Source organism: Bos taurus, chromosome 15 (genome assembly GCF_002263795.3).
Source record: "Bos taurus isolate L1 Dominette 01449 registration number 42190680 breed Hereford chromosome 15, ARS-UCD2.0, whole genome shotgun sequence".
NCBI lineage: Eukaryota > Metazoa > Chordata > Mammalia > Artiodactyla > Bovidae > Bos > Bos taurus.
In genome coordinates, this window is record NC_037342.1 from 48198112 (window position 1) to 48222599 (window position 24488).

Here is a 24488-nt window from a genome sequence, read left to right on the forward strand (position 1 = left end):
AGCTACCAGGGAAGCCCCTGCAATAACTTAGCCAGTTTTTAATACACATGATGATGCTACCTTTTTCTGCCAATTTACAGGTTAAAAGTTGTTACTGGAACTTTTAGTTTTGCAAATATTACCTGGTATTTAATACACAATGTAGATACTATACTCACTTAAAATATTTACTTATGACCAACCTAGTTAGCATATTCAAAAGCAGAGACATTACTTTGCCAACAAAGTTCCGGCTAGTCAAGGCTATGGTTTTTCCTGTGGTCATGTATGGATATGAGAGTTGGACTGTGAAGAAGGCTGAGCGCCGAAGAATTGATGCTTTTGAACTGTGGTGTTGTAGAAAACTCTTGAGAGTCCCTTGAACTGCAAGGAGATCCAACCAGTCCATTCTGAAGATTAGCCCTGGGATTTCTTTGGAAGGAATGATGCTAAAGCTGAAACTCCAGTACTTTGGCCACCTGATGCGAAGAGTTGACTCATTGGAAAAGACTCTGATGCTGGGAGGAATTGGGGGCAGGAGGAGAAGGGGACAACAGAGGATGAGATGGCTGGATGGCATCACTGACTCGATGGACATGAGTCTGAGTGAACTCTGGGAGTTGGTGATGGATAGGGAGGCCTGGCGTGCTGCGATTCATGGGGTCGCAAAGAGTCGGACACGACTGAGCGACTGGTCTGATCTGATATATTTACTGAAAATAGCCAAGCCATGACAAAAACCTAGCTTCTAAGATGAGAGGCAAAATAAATCCAAATAGATAATAAGTTATAAAAATCCATAGTCATAATAACACAATGACAGAATATGCTCATATTGACGTAAACATTATGTAAAATGTTTTAATATTTTATAAATAAATTCAGAAGGGTTGTACAAGTATTCAAATTTGCTTAGTATTGCTTGTAAGACAAGTTAGAGTAGTTTGGCATTTTTACAAAAAAGTTTAAATCTCTTATTTTTCTGATATTATTTCAGCATGGAAAATAGTGCTAGAATAACTTTAATTTATACAAGTTTTCAGTTAATTTTCTCACTGGAAATCTAACAAATTTAGCTTCAATATTTCCTGTACAGATTTTGCCAGATAAATTAAAATTATTTCCAAAAATATTGAATTTTATGTGATATATGCAATTATTGCTACTAGCTTGTCATTTCTTCTTGGTCCTCCCAGTTAAGAAAGCAAGAAAATATATGTCTGTATACTGACCTGTTTATATACAAATATCTATAAATATGTTTTACTTAATCATCTGTATCTACATTAAGCGAAACATAACTTCATACTGATATCCCCAACTCCAGTCCATGGATCATTCATGTTGCTCCCCTTGCTTTTCCATAACATCCCAGCCAAGTAGGGAGGAACTTGGTTCCCAGGTGGCACTACTGGTAAAGAATCCAACGGCAGGAGACATAAAATATGTGGGTTTGACCCCTGGGTGCAGCATTTATTATATTTCATTTTGCCTTTAGTACAGATCCCACCCAATTCCAAAGGTCAGCACCATTTCCCTCCATCTTTTCCAGTGCAGTTGCTTCATGTATTCATAATAGAACTATCATATTGTGTCTTCCATCCTGAGTAATTTTTAAAAATTATATATAATAAATATATATAAATTATATATATTAATGACCACTCTGTGCTGCTGTAAATTTCTTTGAGTTTTAGCAAATGCCTAATGTCATCTGTGTACCATCACAGTATTACAGAATGATTCTACAGTCTACAAAACCCTCTGTGCGTCATGAATTTAATACTCCACTCCCTTAAATTCTTAGTTACCACCAGTAAGCTTACTCTCTATGAAGTTTTGCCGTTTTCAGAGTTTTGTCTGTATGAAATCATAATTTTTTTTAAAGACCTGTTAGACTACCTTCCTTCATTTAGCAATGAACATTTAGGATTCATCCATGTCTTTATGTATCTTGATAATTCTCAGCAGCTGCTGTAAAGACGTTATGCAGAGGCTTGGCTGATGCTTTCTGTCAAACATGCTTTGTCTTTAATTGCTTAGCCTGTATTTTGCAATCATTGGTCTTTGACCCCTGGAGAAGGAAATGGCAACCCAATCCAGTATTCTTGTCTGGGGAATCCCATGAAGAGAGAAGCCTGGCAGGCCACAGCCTATGGGGTCACAAGAGTAGGACACTACTTAGTGACTAAACCACCACCACTGGTCATTGAACAGCTTATTTTGCCCCCAAATTCCCCTTCATGTTTCTAAGCTCTAATCCCTTTATAACCTAAATATTATTATTTTTTCTCCGATAGCTGACTTTTATTTCACAGTTTCAGAAATATAGTCTATAGGTCTTTGATTGTATTAGTTTGCTAGGACGGCCACAAAAAGGGTGGCTTAAACAATAGAAATTTTCTTTCTTCAAATTATGGAGGCCTCTAACAACTTCTCACATTTCTGGTTTCTTTGGGGGCCTCTCCCCTGGCTTGCAGGTGGTTGTCTTCTCCCTGTGTCATCATTCTGGTCTTCTTTCTGTGCTTGTGTCCTAACAGTCTCTTCATACAGGGACACGAGTCACCCAGGATTCGAGTTCACCCTAAGGACCTCATTTTAACTCAGTTATGTCTATAAAAACCCTACCTCCAAATGTAGTCACATGCTAAGATACTGGGGTTAGAATTTCAAAATAGGAATGTGTGGGGAATTTAGCCCAAGTCACTAGTAGATCTAATTGTCCTGAAGCTAATTTTGTTCTGTCACCTCTCCCTTCAGAAACCCCTTTTTGTCCAGGGATGTGTTTAGATGGCAATTGGGAGCATCTGTGTATGTAGATGATTACCACTTGGCCACCCTAATTCCTGTTCCCACAATGGCTGCAAACATAAATGTCCCCACAGATGTTCTTATCCATAATCTGGAGTGTAGTGGAGTGGAGAAGGAGAAAATAATTCACATAAACTGAGCACCTATGAAGCCTATTAGTAATTCAAGACTGTATCTTTTACATGGACTTCCCAGGTGGTGCTAGTAGTAAAGAACCCACCTGCTAATGCAAGAGACATAAGAGATGTGGATCAGGAAGACCCCCTGGAGGAGGGCACAGGAACCCATTCCAGTATTGTTGCTTGGAGAATCACATAAACAGAGGAGTCTGGCTGGACCACCAAAGAAATCCCATGACTACCCTTCAAACTGATATTTCTGAGAGAGGCTACCTGGTTTCCATAAAATAATTTTTTATGATCATTAAAGCCACATCTATTTTGTTTGTTTGTTTTGGCTGTACAGAGTCTTCGCTGCATCACATAGGCTTCTCTAGTTGTGGCAAGGGCTTAGTTGCCCTGCAGCTGGTGGTATCTTTGTTCCCTGACCAGGGATTGAATCTGTGTCCCCTGAATTAGAAGGCAGATTCTTTACCAGGGACCACCAGGGAAGTCCAAAAGCCACATCCTGTCTATCATAACATTTTCTAGTCCCAAGTCCAGAATGCCAAAGGGAAATGGCCTCTAAGAATTTAAACCACATTAAGAATATTAAGGTTAAAAAAAAAAAGCCTATCATAGTGAGAAAAATGAATTTATATTCCCACAAATGTTACCTGCAGACATACTTGAAGTTTTGGTCCTAAATACTAAGACCCTCTAACAATGCAGGAGCATTAGTCCAGTGGTGGGGGCTCGAAGTATACTCACCTCCATCTTTAGGCTCTTTGCTCATTGTGTGTGCTTAAATCATGCTGAGTATAGATTAGATAATCTCAGTTGAATAGCTGAGAAATATCTTGATCAATATCCATATAGCCTGGATCAATATCCAAATAACTTGATCAGTATCTGTCTTCCCTCAAATATTTACTATTCTTTTGCAAGAGAAACTCAGAGCACACCTATCCATTATATGAAACGGAAAAGTGGAGTTTACCTGGAGTAAGTGGAGCTGCCTAGGAGAATGTGTGGTGGAGGCAACAACAAAGGTTTTCATTCACATTTACTTAACCAGGCCCACTGGAGAGAAAAATATTCGGAAAAAATTTAAACAGACCTTTACTCAGTCAATGATGCTTATTTCATTGGCAGATAAATGTGCTAGAATCAGATCAAATTGGAACCACAACTCTTTTGGATAGAATGTTTGCTGCTAGTTTCTCCCAGAACAAAAATCTAATTAAATCCAAGATCATGTCATACTCCCTTAAAAATATGATGGAATTTTTTTTACACTCTCCATTTAAAAAATTTGACTATACTCTCCCTGTAGACCTATCGACTGCAATTTCTGTGTAATTAAGTGCATTCAGTACTTCACCTTAAATGCCTGCTTCTTTGAGAAATGAGGTGAAAAATTCCCTGGCGGATCTGCTTAGTCTTTACACTGTAAATGATGGGGTTCATCACTGGAGGTGCCAACAGGTAAATATTGGCCATGATAACATGAACTAGAGGTGGGGCATGCTTGGCAAATCGATGAGTTATAGACACCCCAACCATGGGCACATAGAGGACCAGAACAGCCAGCATGTGGGACAGACAGTTATTGAAGGCCTGCAGTCTCTCAGCCCATGAGGCTGTGTGCAAGATACTTTTCAGGATGAGGATGTAGGAGAGCACAATGAGCAGAGGGTCTATCCCAATAATGAGCAAAACCACAGCAAAAGCATACCAGTTGTTGACTCGGATGTCAGCACAGACCAGGCGAATCATGTCCTGGTGGAGGCAGTAGGAGTGAGAGAGAAGGTGGGAGCGGCAGAAGGGCAGGCGCTTGAGTAGGAAAAGGGAGGGAAGAACGGCCAGAACACAGCGGCAAAGGATGGCTAACCCCATCCTGCCAACAACACTGTTGGTGAGGATGGTGGCGTAATGGAGGGGGCGGCAGATGGCCACATAGCGGTCAAAGGACATGGCCAACAGGACTGAAGATTCCATAAAAGAGAACGCATGGAGGAAGAAGAACTGGGCAAAACAGCCCTCAAAACTGATCTTCTGATTGTTAAACCAGAGGAGCTGCATGACTGTGGGCAGCGTGCTGAGGGTGAGACCCAGGTCAGTGAGGGCCAGCATGGAGAGGAACAGGTACATGGGCTGGACGAGGGATTGCTCTGTGCGGATGACAGTGAGAATGGTGGTGTTTCCCATGATGGAGATGATGTAGAGGCAGCAGCAGGGGATGGAGATCCAGATGTGGTAGGCTTCAAACCCAGGGATGCCTGTGAGGATGAAGTAGAAAGGGTCTTGGGTGGTGTTCATCACCTCGGACATGATAGTCGAATGTAGTTTCATGTTGAAGCTCTTCACTCAGAGAGAACCAGAAAGGTTAAAAATAATCTTTATCTTTACCTTGTTTGATCTAAACTCTATCTGAATAAAGATACAGAGCTGTTGAGTATTACTAAGGAAGCTTAGGAAGACAGTGGTTGCTCTTCCTGGCCTGTCTCTGCAGAGACTGTTTCCATACAACTCATATTCTTCTGATAAGTCTATACACATTAACTCATGAACACATCTTTAATTTTTTTCCTGCCTGTAGTTTTCAATTCCCATTTTCTTCTTAGTGCCCTGGAATCTTCCTTTTATTCAAACCACATCACTAATATTATTCTCACAAAGACTTAAAATGAACTCTTAACTGGATAAGACCTAGCCCTCAGCTTTTTTACCCATAATCTCCTTTTGAAATTTTCTTTGAGTGTTATCAGACTTCTCACCTGTTTCACTTATTCTAAAGTCACCACCGACTTTTTATGTATTTCTTATTCATTTCATCATGCAGTAAGGTCATTCTTCATCTTGATCAGGTCTTATTTCTAATCTGTCTTCTTAGTCTCATTAGTTGATATCATCTGACACCACAGACTCCATGTGTGTAATATTAGAAGAGAACTGGAAGCAAAGGTTGGGATACAGAGGAAAAGAGTGAAAGTACAGCTCAGGTGAGGATAATCATATTTACTGGCTGTCTCTATATTTCAGCACTGCTCTAAGTGGATTCCCTGTGTTAGTTTAGATCATCCTCTAATGATAGTTATCACCCCTCCTTCCTTTCCCTCAACATTACCAGAGAAATATTATTTGTGGTTTCTCCTACTTGGGTGGTTCCCTCTTCAAAGCCTTTGGCTTCTGTTTTCTCCGATTGTCTCACAGAGTAGATGTTATAAGCTACATGCAAATCTCTAGGTTAGCAGTGGAGAGGTGTGGCAAGTCCCTTCAGGATTGCATGCAGAGACTTAGTGAGACCTGGAGTTCCACTGGGCAGGCAGAAAAAGTTGGCTCTGCCTGTAAGAATTTTGTTGCCTCTGGTGTCCTTGTGGAGCAACAACTCAGGAAACCACATCAATACTGTTTTTACAACTTGTTGAATGTGATTTGAAACTACATGTTTATGCTTAAAGAAAACTGCTTAGGATGTCAAAAACTTAAGCTTAAAAAGCTTTGGTCTCTAAGCAATCTGAAGCTGGGGCAGCATTAGAAGAGCCAGGTGAGAGGTAGGTAAAAGGAATATCTCACACCAATTATCAGGAGCATTCACCTTGCAGTGATTCTCTGGACATACTAAGAAAAAATATTTTAATTTATTTATAAGATAAGTAAATGGTGAGAACTTTATCAAACCTGAACTAGAGGGCTTCCTTAGTAGCTCAGTGGTAAAGAATCCACCTGCCAATATAGGAGATACAGGTTCAATCGTTGATCTGGGAGGATCTCACATGCCTTGGAGCAGCTAAACTTATGTGCCACAACTATTGAACCTGTGCTCATCAGCCCACCTGCCACAGCTAATGAAGCCCATGTGCCCTAGAGTCTGTGCTCTGCAACAAGAGAAGCCAATGTAGAGAAAGAAACCTTCACACCACAACTACAGAGTAGCCCCCGCTTGGCACAACTAGAGAAAAGACCCAGCATAGCTAAAAATAAAATAAATAAATTTTTAATAAAAAAAACTAAATGAGAAAGGAAAATTGTTAAATTATTATTTACTTATTTGAAGACTCACTTCACAATTTATACAAACCCAAATTCTAAATCAATAAAGATGTAAATCATTAACAAAAGTTAGAGAAAAAAAAATATGAATATTGATTACAGTTCTCACTGGGGAGACTCTTTAAACAGTAATAGACAAAAATCCCAAGAAAAAGATGGCTGAATGTTAGTACAAAAGTTAAATAATTCTCTATGACAGAAAAATGATGAAATTTAAAATAAACTTCCAAAAATATTTATGAAAATATGACAGAAAAGGATTCTATATCTTAAATGTATCAATATACATACACATAGGTAAAAGTTGAAAATATCACAGAATAAGATTAGTGAAGGGAAGAAAAATAACAATTTATTAAGAAAAATCTGCACTCTAACGTTCACACAGATCCTCTCTCATCACTGCCCTCATTTCTTACCCCACATTGATATTATTTACAGACTTATTGAGAGTGCTTCTTGATCTTAAACTTCCTGTTTCTTCATCAAATGTATTCCTACAAACCTAAGGCAGTTTACAGGGTATTTCTATTTAATATTCATTCAATCTTGTCATGGAGATATTTTATACAATTCACAAATGAAAAAGCTATGCTTCCACAAAGTTAAACAATGTTCTCTGCTCACTTATTAACAAGTCATGATGTTAATTCAAAGGAATCCAACAGAATAGGAACACAGTTGGAGCCAGCTTAGAAAACAAGTCCCGTGGCTGATGCATGTTGATGTATGGCAAAACCAATACAATATTGTAAAGTAAAAAAAAATAATAATAATTAAAAAAAATAAAATAAAAAAATTCTCAGTGTTTCTATACATTCATACTATTAAGCTCTTTTTAGGGATTCCCTGGTGTCTCAGACAGTAAAGGATCTGCCTGCAGTGCAGGAGACCCAAGTTTGATCCCTGGATCAGGAAGATCCCCTGGAGAAGAAAACGGCAACTCACTCCAGTATTCTTGCCTGGAAAGACCCATGGAAGGAGGAGGTTGGAGGGCTACAGTTCATATGATCATAAAGAGTTGGAAATGACTGAGCGACTTCACTTTCACTTTTCAAGCTCTTTTTATGCTTGTCTCCAGAGATGGTTGTCATAACTTCTCCATGTGACTGCCATCTTCTTTCAGAAGAAATTCCATGTGTCTGTATCCATTTCTATCATTGAATTTAAGTGAACTCTGCATTAAAAATTTGTTCAACGCTTTCTCAAATTCTCAGGTTGCTTTCATTTTGGCTTTTGATATTTGGTACTTTTTCCCAGTAACATTGATATGCAGAATGATCTCTCTTTCTTCATTGACATCCTAGTTGATGAAGATTCTCTTTCATTATTTCCAATTGAGTTGATATGTGTGCCTCCATGTAATTAAAAGCTGACATTTGCCTTAGCATTTATGAAGGCATGAATACTTTACAGCTTTCATAAAAATTTGTATATAGTAATTAGCCTCTTGAGAAACCTGTATGCAGGTCAGGAAGCAACAGTTAGAACTGGACATGGAACAACAAACTAGTTCAAAATAAGAAAAGGAATACATCAGGGCTGTATATTGTCACCCTGCTTATTTAACTTACATGCAGAGTAAATCATGAGAAATGCTGGGCTGGAGGAAGCACAAGCTGGAATCAAGATTGCAGAGAGAAATAACAATAATCTCAGATATGCAGATGACACCACCCTATGGTGGAAGTAAAGAGGAACTAAAGAGCCTCTTGATGAAGGTGAAAGAGGAGAGAGAAAAAGTTGGCTTAAAACTCAACATTCAGAAAACTAAGATCATGGCATCAGGTCACATCACTTCATGGCAAATAGACAGGGAAACAATGGAAACAGTGAAAGACTTTATTTTCTTGGGCTCCAAAATCACTACAGATGGTGATTGCAGCCAGGAAATTAAAAGACACTTGCTCCTGGGAAGGAAAGTTATGACCAACCTAGACAGCATAGTAAAAAGCAGAGACATTATTTTGCCAACAAAGGTCCATCTAGTCAAGGCTATGGTTTTTCCTGTGGTCATATATAGATGTGAGAGTTGGACTATAAAGAAAGCTGAGTGCCGAAGAATTGATGCTTTTGAACTGTGGTGTTGGAGAAGACTCTTGAGAGTCCCTTGGACTGCAAGGAGATCCAACCAGTCCATCCTAAAGGAGATCAGTCCTGGGTGTTCATTGGAAGGACTGATGTTGAAGCTGCAACTCCAATACTTTGGCCACCTGATGCGAAGAGCTGACTCATTTGAAAAGACCCTGATACTGGGAAAGATTGAGGGCAGGAGGAGAAGGGGACAACAGAGAGTGAGATGGTTGGATTGCATCACTGACTCAGTGGACGTGGTTATGGGTGAACTCCAGGAGTTGGTGATAGACAGGGAGGCCTAGTGTGCTGCGGTTCAGTTCAGTTCAGTTCAGTCTCTCAGTCGTGTCTGACTCTTTGCAACCGCATGGACTGCAGCATGCCAGACCTCCCTGTCCATCACCAACCCTGGAGTTTACTCAAACTCATGTCCATTGAGTTGGTTCATGGGGTTGCAGAGTCAGATGTGACTGAACTTAACTGAATCAGCATTTAGAGTTTATAAAGCAAAATATTGTATTATACTATGTGCTTAAAAACAACATCACTGTAAAGAAAGCAAAAAGGAAGTATGTATTGAATTATGGTTTTAAATATTTTTCCTCAAATTCATATGGTTAGTGAAGGGCAAAAGGTGCTTTAAAAACTTATGTCTTTAAATTTCCATTAAAAGAAATTTTGATTTCTCTTTATTTACATCAGAAGTTTCTTATACAATGCTATTCTTTCCCCTATAAATGCTACTTACAGTTTTGATGGTACTTGGCCCTGCTCTTGACTCCATCTTCATAATAAAATTGTTCCCATATACCTCAAATCCAGTCCTTAATGCATTTTCCTCTGGAAGAGTAGATGGAAGATTCCCTGGCGGATCTGCTTAGTCTTTACACTGTAAATGATGGGGTTCATCACTGGAGGTGCCAACAGGTAAATATTGGCCATGATAACATGAACTAGAGGAGGGGCATGCTTGGCAAATCGATGGGTTATAGACACCCCAACCATGGGCACATAGAGGACCAGAACAGCCAGCATGTGGGACAGACAGTTATTGAGGGCCCACAGTCGCTCAGCCCGTGAGGCTGTGCCAAGATACTTTTCAGGATGAGGGTGTAGGAGAGCACAATGAGCAGAGGGTCCATCCCAATAATGAGCAAAACTACAGCAAAAGCACACAGGTTGTTGACTCGGATGTCAGCACAGACCAGGCGAATCATGTCCTGGTGGAGGCAGTAGGAGTGAGAGAGAAGGTGGGAGCGGCAGAAGGGCAGGCGCTTGAGTAGGAAAAGGGAGGGAAGAACGGCCAGAACACAGCGGCAAAGGATGGCTAACTCCCATCCTGCCAACGATACTGTTGGTGAGGATGGTGGCATAATGGAGGGGGCGGCAGATGGCCACGTAGCTGTCAAAGGACATGGCCAGCAGGACTGAAGATTTCATAAAAGAGAACGCATGGAGGAAGAAGAACTGGGCAAAACGACCCTCAAAACTGATCTTCTGATTGTTAAACCAGAGGAGCTGCATGACTGTGGGCAGCGTGCTGAGGGTGAGACCCAGGTCAGTGAGGGCCAGCATGGAGAGGAACAGGTACATGGGCTGGACGAGGAATGGCTCTATGCGGATGACAGTGAGAATGGTGGTGTTTCCCATGATGGAGATGATGTAGAGGCAGCAGCAGGGGATGGAGATCCAGATGTGGTAGGCCTCAAACCCAGGGATGCCCGTGAGGATGAAGTAGAAGGGGTCTTGGGTGGTGTTAGCCATGCTTGATGAAGGCAAAACCAGCATCTGTGTGTTCCACATAAGAATTCCATCAGTGTGTTACTGTCATAGCGACATCTTCTATTCAATCCAGGCCCCAAATATGTTCTAACACCATGGAGCAATGTACCAGTCAGAGCACTAACAACAAAACTGTGGTTCTTACTGCCCTACATTCTTATTTACAGGGACCTTTTGGGGACTTCCCCGGTGGTTCAGTGGCTACAACTTCATGATCCCAATGTGGGAGACTGGGCTTGATCCCTGGCCAGGCAAGTAGATCCTGCTTGCTGCAACTAAGTGTTTGCATATTGCAACTAAAGACCCGCATGCTATAAAGAAGATCCGATATGCTGCAACTAAGACCTAGTGCAGCCAAATAAACAAACATTTTTTAACAAATAAATTTTAAAAATAAAATCGCCTATTTTTTTCAACTTTCATGCCTGACCCTATACACTAAAATTTAACATTATTCTTCCTCTAAATCTTGTTACACACCTCCCACCTGCTCATGTATAAATATATACGTACATACAGAACTTACATGGGATTCCCAAGTAGAGTTAGCAGTAAAGAACCTGCCTGCCAATGCCAGAAACATAAGAAATGCAGGTTGAATCCCTGGATCAGGAAGATTCCCTGGAGGAGGGAACGGCAACCCACTCCAGTATTCTTGCCTAGAGAATCCCATGGACAGAGGAGCCTGGTGGGCTAAAGTCCACAGGGTCACAAAGAGGCAGGCACGACTGTAGTGACTTAGCATGCCCACACATAAACTTGTACATATGCATTTTCTAAGTGAAACTTCTCTCATCCACATTTCAAATAACTTTTCTAGTAACCAAATCCAGAGACTTATTTCAGTTAATCTTGTATTTGACACACAGAAAAATAAGCTTATGCTAACTACTTCCTTCTTTTCAGTTAAATGGAGCTATTATCAAGAAAATAAATTATGGCCACATCCCAGTATTTTGTTTGAGCAACTGTATGGTTGCAAGAGTCAGATATGACTTAGCGACTAAACTACCACCATATGGATTATAGTCCCAATTACTTTTATTTGGCACATTAGAAGAAGAGACGGGGGAAAGATTACTGGCTTGGTTTGTGCATGCTGAGTTTGATGTTCATAGGAGCTATCTAAGAGAAATGACAACTAGGCAGGTGAATATAAGGCCTAAGAAACAGAAAAGTTCTGTTGAGAATTTTCAGAGTCTTTAGCATATTGGTAGTAGCCAAGAACCTGGAAGTTGATGTGATCATCTTGGCAAGAGATAGGGAGAAAAAATGAAGAAGGTTGAGGGGAGATCTAGATAAAAATGCAAGATTTAGCAATAGGGTAAATGTAAAAGATAAACTAAAGGAATCTGTGAAAGACCAGTAGAAGTAAGTAAAATACAAGGGAAATGGTAGTCACAGAGGCCAAGCAGGTAAAGAATGTGGTCCATAGTCTAGTGCTTTGTAGATATTCAATAAAATACCTACTAGAAAGTGTCTATATAATTTAGGGGTGTAAATGCTAGTAGTAATCTTTTGGAAAGACATTTCTGTAGAGCAATGGGACAAGAAGCTAACTAAAGTGGTTTGAGAAGTGAATTAATATGACGGATTGGAGACAGTTTCCATATGTCATGTATTCTAAAGGGGAAGCTATATTGTCCCTAGAAGATTAATAGAGACTTTTACTCTTTAAATACAAGGGTGAATGTAACTTGAGGAAATGAATGACAACTGATGTTTGAAGTGCACTGAGAAAGAAAGCTGTGAACCTTCTTGTGAGGAGATACAAATAGCATTTAATGGGTTCCTAGTATTTGTGGAGTCTACTCAAACTTCCTGTAAAGTGCCCATAAATGCCAAAGTAAAAATCCTTAAAAAATCATTACACTTATGAATTTAGAAAATAATTCAAAATTAAATTAGGGGAAAAGGGAAAATAAAGATGAGTAAAATGAAGGAATTTTTCAATTAGAAAACCAAAAAGATAAACGTTCAAAAATTATGTATTGGAAAGGATCTATGTAATCTGAATCCCTCTAACAAATCTGATAAAGAAAAAGAAACACAGGCAAACATTTAGAAATGAAATACAATGAAAGAAGTAAAACTGTTGAAGAATTGTGGAGGTCTATGAGAGGTCACTGATAAAATTTTAAATAATAGGAATTATTTGTAGGACTTAAACTATAAACCAAAAGACAGGCGGTCTGGACAAAGGTTTTTTAAACTTAGCACTGAGTACTAATGGACTTGATTAATATAGCTGAGGTATTAGAAACACTTTCTAAAATATTCTAAGTAAAGAACATGCTAATCAGAGAGATGCCTGGTCTTTATGGAAGCATAAAGGAAAGAACATTGTAGGTACAAATGGTGATGGTACCTATTCAAATACTCATGTCCAGACTCACTTTTGTGCTTTCTTATTCCTTCAGTGTTTCTATGGCCTTTATTCTCTTCTCTGGCTGAGTGTGGTTTTAAGCTCCTGAAGACCCCAGGCTAGATTGTAAGAGGTGGATGAAGAAACCTCTGAAAGAATCTTATAGGAATATGAGGACTGTGCTCTGAGACTTCAGGCCCCAATGGCCAGAACCAGGAAAAATAACAGTAAATATAATAGCTAACTTTTACTGAGTGCTCAACATATACCAACCACTGAGCTAGCCAACCCATGGAAATGTGTAAATTTTGTGAGGTGATGTGAAAAAGACATAGCCTATGCTCTGGCATATATTTTTTTTTTTTCCTCAGCAATCAGTTCCCTTCTGCTTACTACAGTAAGAGAGGGACTATTATGTTGGACGAGAGCTGCCCTTCGGTGTTGTCATCTTGAATGTGATTAAACTCAATTTTGATACAGCTAGAAGATTTGGGGAAAGATATCCCAGATCTCTTGATAGATTCAGAAGTCAGAGAGGCAAAATAGATTTTTTTTTTCTCTTGGGGTCTTACAGATATTAACCTTAACATACATTGTATTTTACTCTTCCCTAGGAAGAAATATCTAGAGGGAATTGACCTAGGATTTTATGTGTGAATTTATTTAGAGTATGCTTTTCTCCAGACAGTGGAAATCAGCAACTGTTTAGGTATTCACTGTGAAATCTGTTGTTTCCTACAACCAAAGGCAGTGTTTCCTGCAAATGTGGCTTATCTTTGTGATTCCTCCTGCATCTGGCTTACTTGACTTTTGAGAACTTTTTGGTTCCAGGAATGACCCCTCCCACAGGAGACACGGATTTGATCACTGGGTCAGGAAGATCCTCTGGGGAAGGGAATGGCTACCCACTCCAGTATTCTTGCCTTTAGAATTTCATGGACAGAGGAGCCTGGCGGGCTACAGTCAGTGGGGTCACAAAGAGTCAGACATGACTGAGTGACAAACACTATTGAGTATTTAATTTTAGTTATTTGTAATTTTAGTATTCCCATTTTATTTTTAATAGCTTGCAATTAAATTGCTTAAATTCTACATCTTGAAATATAGTCCTAGGCTATATTAATCAAAATTATTTTAATGTCTGTGTATGCTAACCCCAATACCTGTATCATCTGTGGATATAATTTTTTTGTTTTATTTTTAATCTCTTAATTTATGTTCAAATTTTGTACTTTGCATTCCTGTTTAGGTTTTAATAAATGTCATGAAAAAATATGAGAATAATTTGAAGTGTCAATTAATAGTTATTAATAGTTATTTCCTGCTGAGAGTATTTAATTTTCCTTTTGGTTAGAGTGACCAGCCACTCCAATTTGTGGCTGAAGGATTTTCTAGGATATGGTACTATCTGAGATACAGTTAGGAAAGTTCTGAAAAACTAAATTGGTTGGTTACCCTAATAGTTACAGACAGAAGAGTAAAATTAGGTAGTGAGTTGACTTTATAAAGAAAACTAGGGATTTCCCTGGTGATCCAGTGGTTAAGATTTCACTTTCCAATGCAGGGGGTGTGGATTTGATCCCTGGTTGGGGAACAAAGATCCCACATGCCTTGCAGACAAAAAACCAAAACATAAAATAGTAGGAATATTGTAACAAATTCAAAAAAGACTTTAAAAATAAAATAAAGAGAAAAGAAAATGTTTTTTATTTATTTATATAAAATAAAATATTTGTTAGTCTAGCTTGTTTCTAAATTTCTCTATTTTCTGAGATAAAAATAAATGCCTGGGCATTTATTAGTCCCCTCATTCTTGGAGATAGTTGTATTTTTTTCCTCTTTGCAATATAGCTCTTTGAGAATGCTGTAAGTGCTTCTGATTTTAAGTTATTACTTCTGAATTGACAGATTCCTTAAGTGGGAGAACTGCACAAAAACAGCCTCACTCTTCTATGTCTCTCTTGTATTTGGAATCTTATCCTTTACATCTTCCTGGCACCGGATGCTCTCTGAAGTCATTTACAAAACATTTCTTTAACTTTTCTAATCATTCTTGACAAGAGGATTGGTCTGAAACAAATCAATATTCTCTTGATGAATGTAAAAATGCCTATATTTCATGCAGTTTTCAAAGTGTTCTGATTAGTAATTTAGTTTATGCCTACTTGAATATGATGACACAATTTTGTCCTATTGAGAGAATAAACAATCAAGGTGGTGTCAAAGGTCTAAATTTTAAGTTAAGATAGTAAACATAAAGGAAGAAAAATATAAAGACAATATTTTTTCATAGTCACATTGGATTCTGTTTATTATTCAATTTTATAGACACTCAAAGACTTCCCATATGGATATGGTAAAGAATCTGTCTGTCAATGAAGAAGATGCAGGTTCAGTCTCTGGGTAGGTGAGATCCCTTGGAGAGGAGAATGGCAATCCACTCCAGTATTCTTGCCTGAAAAATCCCAAAATCCCATGGACAGAAGAGCCTGGTGGGCTACACTCCATGGGATCTCAAAGTGTCAGATATGACTGAGCGTACACAGCACAGATACAGAAACGTCTAAATTATTTTCACTGTGTGATTTTCTAGAATTTTGTCTGATCTTGAAGTTGTGTTTGAGTCTGGACCTTAGGAAGATAGATTCAGACTGGAAAGACTGGAGCTAGCTAGACAAGGCATGGTGTACAGAGTTCTTTCTGGGATAGAGCTAAATTAACCATGATCTGATAACTAATGATGAACTCTAGCTATAACAGAATATAACTGTCTTTGATGGCCTTGAATATAGAATTAATAATATTCTAGAAGCCTGAAGATTCATCGTGTAATCTGAAGAGAGAAAATGGAAGTGAGCACACAAGATCTTTATTTTATATCAAGCCACCTGACAACCTGGTCCCATCATCTCTTACTGAAACTTTTAGCTATAGAATATCTTTCTCCAGACACTCTAATGTCTTTCCTTTCTCGTCCCGGGGAATCACCATTCTCTCACTTCTCTGGTCATCTATGGGATGCCCCTTCCTGTGGGTTTACCTGCTTGGTTTCATTTGATATTTCTAAGTCATAATTCTCTTCAGAGTTCTACCATCCATCAGCAGGCTGTCAATCTAGGATATAGTTGCAGACAACTGAAGATCCCTAGGTCAGAGTATATGGAAAAAGAGTATCTAGAAACCTGGTAGTAGAGTTACAGAATTAACTTAAAAAAAAAAAAAAAAAAAACTTTGGATTTTTTTGGCATTTCTACAACATACAACATAAACAAAGATTTTAAAAATTAAATTCATATTCAAAAACTTTATTTTATTCAAAAGTATTACAAGGTTTATTTAAAATTGGTTCTAAACACCATTTTGGGAAGCATAAACTTGAACCCTGTAGTGGCAGGAAAAAAAATAGTTTCTAAGCTCCATGAGGAGCTTAGTTTCTTTTGTCCTCACATTGTACCTAGGGTCTAGATTTGTGGAATAAGTAAACAAACTTCTTTCTGACCCACTGAGTTTGTTCAATTAATGATATTTGACTGACTACTGGGAGGATTCAAAGAGCTTCAGTTCTTGCTTACTTGACAGTATAGTTTAAGCTTTTATGCTGGAGTTTGATCCAACAGGATTCCACTGCTAATTTTTGGATGTATAGGTTTCAGTAAGATACTTACTATATCTAAGCATCAGTTTTCACCTGAAAAATAATAATTGCATTGACTATAACTCATAGGACTTTTGTGGGAAGTAATTGAAATAATAAATATAAACTTCCTAGTGTACATTTTCATCTCAAAATTCTTAGTTACTTTCCATAAAATATAAATGTTACATGTTAACATTATTCCAAATATCTGCAAAGAAATATCAAATCAGATAGAGCATATTAATGTCCACAAAGAGGATTTTGCTTTTTTGAAAGATGCTGGGTTATGGGTGGGAGACCTTCAGACTTCTGCATAATGAGCAAGATTTGTAATCTTCAGACTCCTAACTTGGGAGTCTTAGTGAGAATGAGTGAATGCTACACTGGAGCCAGTACTGAAAGTCTATGGAGCGAACTACTTAGTATGTCCTTCTGCTATTGAGCTTGGGTACCAACAACTCAAGAAAATGTAAATCCTTGCACTTTCTCTTTTCCTAGAATAGTTGACTCAATAGATTTCCCAGGACATCTTCTGATTTCTGATTACATTTTTTCCTTATGTGGAGTTCTATGTCTTCATAAACAATCCTTCTGGCATTCTTGTTCCATCTATGCAAGGTATTGCACACAACATGTTTTAAAATGACATCAATTCTTTATACTGTTCTGTCATACATAATCCCTTTCCATTTGCATCCCAACTCCTGTCCACTGCCATATTATAAGATAACCTCCTCTTGTGCTCAGTCACTTCAGTTATATCCGGCTCTTTGCTACCCTGTGGACTGTAGCGAGCCAGGCTCCTCTGTCCATGGGATTCTCCAGGCAAGAATACTGGAGTGGGTTGTCATTTCCTCCTCCAGGGGATCTTCCCAACCCAAGGATCAAACCCACGTCTCCTGAGGCTCCTGAATTGCAGGAGGATTCTTTACTTCTGAGCCACCAGGGACGCCTAACCTCCTGCTAGATACCATATTTTAAGATAACATCATTTGTATAATATGCAAGCTGGGACCACCTGTGATTATAGAAAAAGTCTCTTTCTACTTTGTCCTTGGTCTAAACTCTGGCTTTCTTCTCTGATAATATCCAGGAAATGCCACGACGGATTTTCTTGGTCTTAATGCTGTAGACAATGGGATTGATAACAGGTGGTAAAAAGAGGTAAGCATTGGCCATCATAGCATGGAGCAAAGGGGACACATGATATCTAAGGCGGTGCACCATAGACAAGCCAATCATAGGCACATAGTAAGAGAATACTGCACAGACGTGTGAGCTACATGTGCTGAGTGCCTTCCTCCGCCCCTCCCCAGTGGCAATGCTTAGTACAGTGTGGAGTATGAATCCATAGGAGACCACAATAAGGAGTGAATCAAGCCCAAAGGTGGAAGTAACAATGAAAAGCCCATAGATATTGTTGATAGTAGTATCCCCACAAGGTAGATGGATAAGGTTGGGGTGAAGACAATAGGAATGGGAGAGGATATTATGGCCACAGAAGGTCGGGTGCCTTAGGAGAATGGTCAGTGGGGCCATGAGCACAATGCTTTTCAGCCCAATACCAGCTGCCATGCCAAAAATGCGGGGCATGGTTAGGATGGCTGTATAGCGCAGTGGATTGTAGATGGCCACAAATCGGTCAACAGACATGGAGAGCAACACAGCGGACTCCATAATGGAGAACGAATGGATGGAGAACATCTGGAGAAGGCATGCATTGAAACTAATCTCAGTGATACCAAAAAGGAAAACACCTAGCACTGTAGGCAGAGTGGATGCAGAGACACTGACTTCAGCCAGTGCCAGCATGGCAAGGAAAAGGTACATGGGCTGGTGTAGAGCGGTGTCTGTCCTGATGACATGAAGAATGGTGCCATTCCCAAGGAAGATGATAATGTACATCAAGCAGAAGGGGATGGATATCCAGATATGCTCTGCCTCCAGTCCTGGGATGCCAACCAGAATGAACATTGTAGGTAGGGACTCCAAAGTACTACTGGAGTTCCTCATGTTGAAATCTCATTCAGTAAGATCAGTGCTTCCTTGATAATTAAAAGCAAACTAGTGAGATGACATCATAGTGGAGACTGGCTCCTGGACACTAAGGAAAGGGAAGAACAAGACAAAGTCACAGATTAATGTGGTTAAATGTCTCATGGCTGAAAACTGACAGATGATCATCATCAGGAAATTCCCACTTACAAGGAGGTGATAGCATCCAATGGGAGGAAGTTCAAGGTTAGTAGAAAATTATCCCTATGAATGGTAGTGCCCTTGAATCTGCTAAGGGAGAAATGGCTGTCAAGTCTTGGTACGAAAATGCGTGAGCCTGGAAAGCTGCTGTGGAGAAGGCATGTATAGGCAATCTCAGCATACTGTCTGCTGTGCTTAGTCACTCAGTCCTATCTGATTCTTTCTGTCCATGAGGATTCTCCAGGCAAGAATACTGGAGTGGGTTGCTACACCCTCCTCTAGGGAATCTTCCCAACCCAGAGATTGGACCCAGGTTTCCTGCATTGCAGGTGGATTCTTTACCAGCTAAGCTACTAGGGAAGCCCAGCATAAGATATGGGATAATGTCAGTAATAGATGAATAGAGATATTTTTGATAAGTATCTAGATATAAGGCAAAAGGTCACTATATAAAAACAGTGAAAAATACCTGATAAACATATATGGATATATAAATAATTGAGTTCCAAAGCAAGCCTGAGAAGTGGTGATGACCAGAGCCTGGAGCAAGAGTCCCAAAAAGATAAACTAGAAAAGAATAGAACTTGGACACTCACTGGTGTTAGCTGTTTTGGGCTTTGAAAGGACTAGGAAGCACCTTCACAGATTATGCGTAAAGGACAGAATACAGTAGGAACCAAAGTTGGTGTATTAGTATGGAGACTTTCAGGCTCGTGAAAAGACTGCCATGATGGTCTTCACAATCTCTCAACTCACAGTTCTCAAAGACAACTGATCTGACCCACTGGGACTTCTTTCTGGCCAGACAAATCTCTGAATACATTGCGACAAAAATAGAAACCTAAGCAGACTGTCAAGGAAGGTTTTCTTGGGCAGGAGAGGAAGGCAAGATAAAATGGGGAAAATGATAAAATAACTTCTCTAAATTGAGTCCGTTTGAAGCTGAGCACTGTCTAGATCAGGAATAACAATAGAGTTCTAGACTGGCAGGGTAGGAGGGGCTCTACAGGCATTTTTCAACTCATTGATCCGACACACAGACACATACCCACACACATATCTACTCACATGTTTGCACATGTACATAGTTCCATCCTTGCTGAAATCCTGTCTGAACTTGCCTGATGTGAACTATTATCCAACCACTGCTGAATATAGGACCTTGGCAACACAGATCAACTGCAGGTCAAAAAACATACTTTCTCCTATAAGTAGTCAATGCAATCACCAAATGCCCTGGTCTTCTCTCTAAGCTAGTTAAATTATGTTAAGTGCTGCAAAAGGAAAGTTCATAATACAATGAGAAGGAACTAGAAGGAATAAACCTACTTTATTCTAAGAGTCAGGGAAACTTACTTCAGAAAATAACATTTCAGCTATTTCCCAAGGAATTAATGGACTTTTTTCAGGCTAAATGGAGAATTTAACTGTAACAAAATATAGAAAAAATTACTACACTGTGAGTATATAAGGCCCTACATTGTCAAATACTAAAAGAAATAATGGAGGAAGTGAAAACTGTTGATGTAATATGATATCAAAATTGTTGATTTTTCCCATAATTTTTACTCTCATGAAAATATGAGAAGAAAAAATGAAATAAAAGACCATTGTCTGCCTAAATCCAGGATCCTTGTGCACCTGTCTTGGTCTGATGCAGTTTACCTCAGTAAATATTAGCTTGGGGAATACTCTGTGTCATGGGTTGTACTAAAATTTAAGGCATGGAAATTCAGGGACACATTATTGACCTCAAGAAATTATCATGTATATCAGAACTTCCTTTGGTTGAGAAACTTGAGAGATACTTCTGAACCCTACTTGTAATGGTCTTTTCCCTGTTCGCTCCTCACTTCCAGATGGCTAACATAACTTTCTTAACCCTTTCAAGGACCAAATATAGGTCTGCCTCTGGATAGAATCTGTCTGTCAATGCAGGAGATGCAAGAGACTCATGTTCGATCCCTGGGTAGGAAAGATCCCTTGGAGAAATGCAAGCAATCCACTCTGATATTCTTGCCTGGGAAATCCCAAGGACTGAAGAGTCAGATGCAGCTGAGCACACACCACTGAGTAAAGCGGCTCTTCTATGTGTAGCCTCACTGTACTCTTAATCCTACTGCACCCTACTTCTTGCCTATCTCACTCCCAATGACCTGATATTGGAAAGGACAGTCTTGAAGGATACTTGAATCTAGGGTTTCCCTTCCCCTGTTAAAAGCTGTCTTCCTTGCTTCTTCATGCTCTCTTTTGTTTTCTTTCTTTTTTCCCTTACCTTTATTTATTATTATTATTATTTTGCTTTTTTTCATTCTTCCTATCCTCAAGAATCTTCTCAGACAAAACTCAGATCTTTTTAAAGAAGATATTAAAAGGCAATTATTCCCCTGAGTTTAGGATTTGTATGACAGGAGTGTTTCAGTTTTAGAGAGGTTAAAAGGCATAATGTAGTCTATTGCACACATAAGAAACAACAAATCCTTAGAAAGAAAAGTATGCGATCTAGTTCATGCTACATCTCTGAAAGTGAACAGAATTAGAAATGAATGGTACATGCTTTACTTACTTAAGCACTTGTGAAGCTTCATTTCTTTATGTTTAAAGAGAGAGATATGAATACCTACGTCTCAGAGTGACTCTAGGTGTTTAATGTGAGCTTTGAGCAATCACTGAATGTTACTACCCCTTGCTCTTTCTACCTCCACCCTCAGGCATTATCAGAAGGAATCATCCAAAGTCAGTTTGCCCCCACATTTCTATTAATATTGATATACTTTTGTCATTGTCTCACTCATACTCAGACCATATCTGTGAGGGAAACAAGGACACAAGGACTTCCCACTTAACAGATGAGACTATAAAGAAGATATATGCATTGCATGACCAACTGAAGACAGTACGATGACTAAGCTCTTTCTGAAATCCATGACAGTTGGATGTTTTTATTTTGTTCTTCATCTGCTACCAAGTTTAGAAAAATCTTCTCATCCTGTCACATAGGCTCAGGAAGCTAGAAAGATGGCCAGTGACTATGGAAATATCTAGAGGGCAAATTGTGGGGTAGAGTTGAGGCTCTTGGCAATTGCTTCTGAAAGCTGCTTCAGGAGGCAGGGCTGGAGATTATGGGCTTGAGTACTCACCACAAACAGACCTGACCTCTGAACATCAAGTAGGACTAGGGAGCTCAGTTTACCAAGTCCCAGCCATCTTAGCTTTAATACTTCCCTTATCCTAGGGGGATGCTGTGCCCTTCTTTGTCAGCTGATCAGCTCTGGTGAGTGGAGGAAGAGAGAGGGACTTGGTTCCCTGAGGAGAAATTACTTAGCTAATTACATTGCTTCTTTTCAATGTCCAGGGATCCTTGAAAGAAACAAGCAAGTGTACTGAGTCAGTACTTCTGTGAAATGAGTATAATAATAGTAATAATAATTGAATGCATCCTGTATGAAAATGAGATAATTCATATATACAAATTGCTTAGAAAAGTGTCTAGATTATCAGAAGTACATCATAAGGGCTAGCTATTATTATAACTATTATAAGAAAATTATATCCCAGAGAAATTATATATTCCTCTACTATGATCATTGACTATGGCTTTCGCAAATATATATTTAATATATAAGGAACAGGGCATAAAAATGTTGATATCCATAAATATCAAGGATGTTTAATATCAGGAGATGACAGGATCCAAGGGGTTATATTATTGTGAGAAAAAGTTCCAGATTGAGTTAGAGTCAAGGGAAGGGGAGATTGGTCAGAAAGGTATAATGAATAGGGCTTACAAGCATAAAATGACTGTGGAAGAGCTAGTAGAAAATGAGCATTTCCAGAATCCAATGTTAAAATGATTTAAAATTGCTGAGCAAAATGAGTTTTGATTATATGTAGATGGCTACTTCATTTGCTAATTTTCTTACTGACAAGAGGGAAAAAAGAGTTGGCTTAAAAATTCTACCATTTATAGAACCTTTTTAAAATTATTGAGGTATAGTTGGTTTACAATGTTGTGTTAGTTTCTGCTGTACAGCAAAGTGGAATATGCATATATATATATATATATATATATATATAGAGAGAGAGAGAGAGAGAGAGAGAGAGAGAGAGTGCAGCCCACCAGGCTTCTCTATCAATGGGATTCTCCAGTCAAGGATACTGAGGACTACTGATCAGGGAAAAAAAAAAAAAGTGTGAGTATGACTGCTTATTGGCAATGTACCTGGTCAATATAGTGCTATAATTGCAATATATAGTGATTCTTCTAATGGTTCTGGGAAAAGGAAATTGAAAAAAAAATTCTGGAAATTATTCACCTTTTTAGATGCCATTAAGAACATTTCTAATTCATGGGAAGAGGTCAAAATGTAAGCATTAACAAGAATTTGAAAGAAGTATTAACCCTCATGAGTAATTTGGAGGGGTTCAGGACTTCAGTGGAGAAAGTAAGTGCTGATATAGTTGATTTAGCAAGAGAGCTAGAATTAGAAGTGGAGTCTGCAGATGTAACTAAACTGCTGCAACCTCAAGATGAAAATTCAATGGACGAGGTGCCACTTTGCATAGATGAGCAAAGGAAGTTATTTCTCAAAATGGAATCTACTCCTGGTGAAGGTGCTTTGAAGGCTGTTGAAATTAAAACAAAGAATTTAGAATATTACATAGACTTAATTGATAAAGCAGTGGCAAGGTTTGAGACTGACTCCAATTTTGAAAGCAGGTATACTTTGGGTAAATTACTATCAGAAATCAAACATATTATAGAGAATTGCTTCATAAAAGGAAGAGTCGACTGATGCATGTTAACGTACTTTACAAAATTGCCACAGCCTCCCCAAACTTCAGCGACCACCACCCTGATCAATCTGCAGCCATCAACATGGGGGCAAACCCCTCCAGCAGCAACAAAATTAAGACTCACTGAAGGTTTAGCTAATCATTAGCATTTTTTAGCAATAAAATATTTTTATTAAGGTATGTGCATTGTTTTTTAGACCTAATTCTATTGCACACTTAATAGACTATAGTATAGTATAAACATAACTTTTTGTATACTGAGAAACCAAAAAAAATTGTGTGACTTGCTTTATTGTGATATTACTTACTGTTGTCTGGAACCAAACCCACAATATCGCCAAGATATGCCTATATATTATATTATGAAATCATGTATTGACCTTTTTATTTTAGTAGTAAACAAAATATGTTAAGAGAAAAATAACCTTGATTAGAAACAAAATTCAGATATAGCCTAATGAAGTAAAAGAATAAAAATTATCCATATCTTTCTTTGGGTGATATAAACATAAGAGATAAGGAAATATGTGTAGACCTTTATTCATTCATTCAATAATTAATTTATTCATCTACCAAATATTTACTGAGTAGCTAGTATATTTCAGGCATGTCTGGAATCACTGGAGGTACATAATGAGAAGAGAAGACAGAGTCCATGCCTTATTTAAATTAAAGTGTAGTGAACCAGAGAGGC

At 38.7% G+C, this 24488-nt stretch overlaps 2 protein-coding genes and 1 pseudogene across 2 annotated transcripts; all 3 read right to left on the reverse strand.

The window, feature by feature from the left end:
* Positions 1 to 4268: 4268 nt before the first annotated feature.
* OR51Q1 (olfactory receptor family 51 subfamily Q member 1) lies at positions 4269 to 5249 on the reverse strand. Its single transcript, XM_015474729.3, has one exon. It carries the CDS (start codon positions 5241 to 5243, stop codon positions 4269 to 4271), a length of 975 nt encoding a protein of 324 aa, XP_015330215.3. The 5' UTR covers positions 5244 to 5249.
* Positions 9843 to 10805, reverse strand: OR51Q6P (olfactory receptor family 51 subfamily Q member 6, pseudogene; annotated as a pseudogene).
* Positions 17861 to 18814, reverse strand: OR51K7 (olfactory receptor family 51 subfamily K member 7). Its single transcript, NM_001390091.1, has one exon. The coding sequence runs from the start codon at positions 18812 to 18814 to the stop codon at positions 17861 to 17863; it is 954 nt and encodes a 317-aa protein (NP_001377020.1).
* Positions 18815 to 24488: the final 5674 nt, after the last annotated feature.

Excerpts from the sequence above, each read along its gene's own strand:
- OR51K7 (NM_001390091.1), bottom strand. The coding sequence starts at position 18,814 with ATGAGGAACTCCAGTAGTACTTTGGAGTCCCTACCTACAATGTTCATT.
- OR51Q1 (XM_015474729.3), bottom strand. The coding sequence starts at position 5,243 with ATGAAACTACATTCGACTATCATGTCCGAGGTGATGAACACCACCCAA.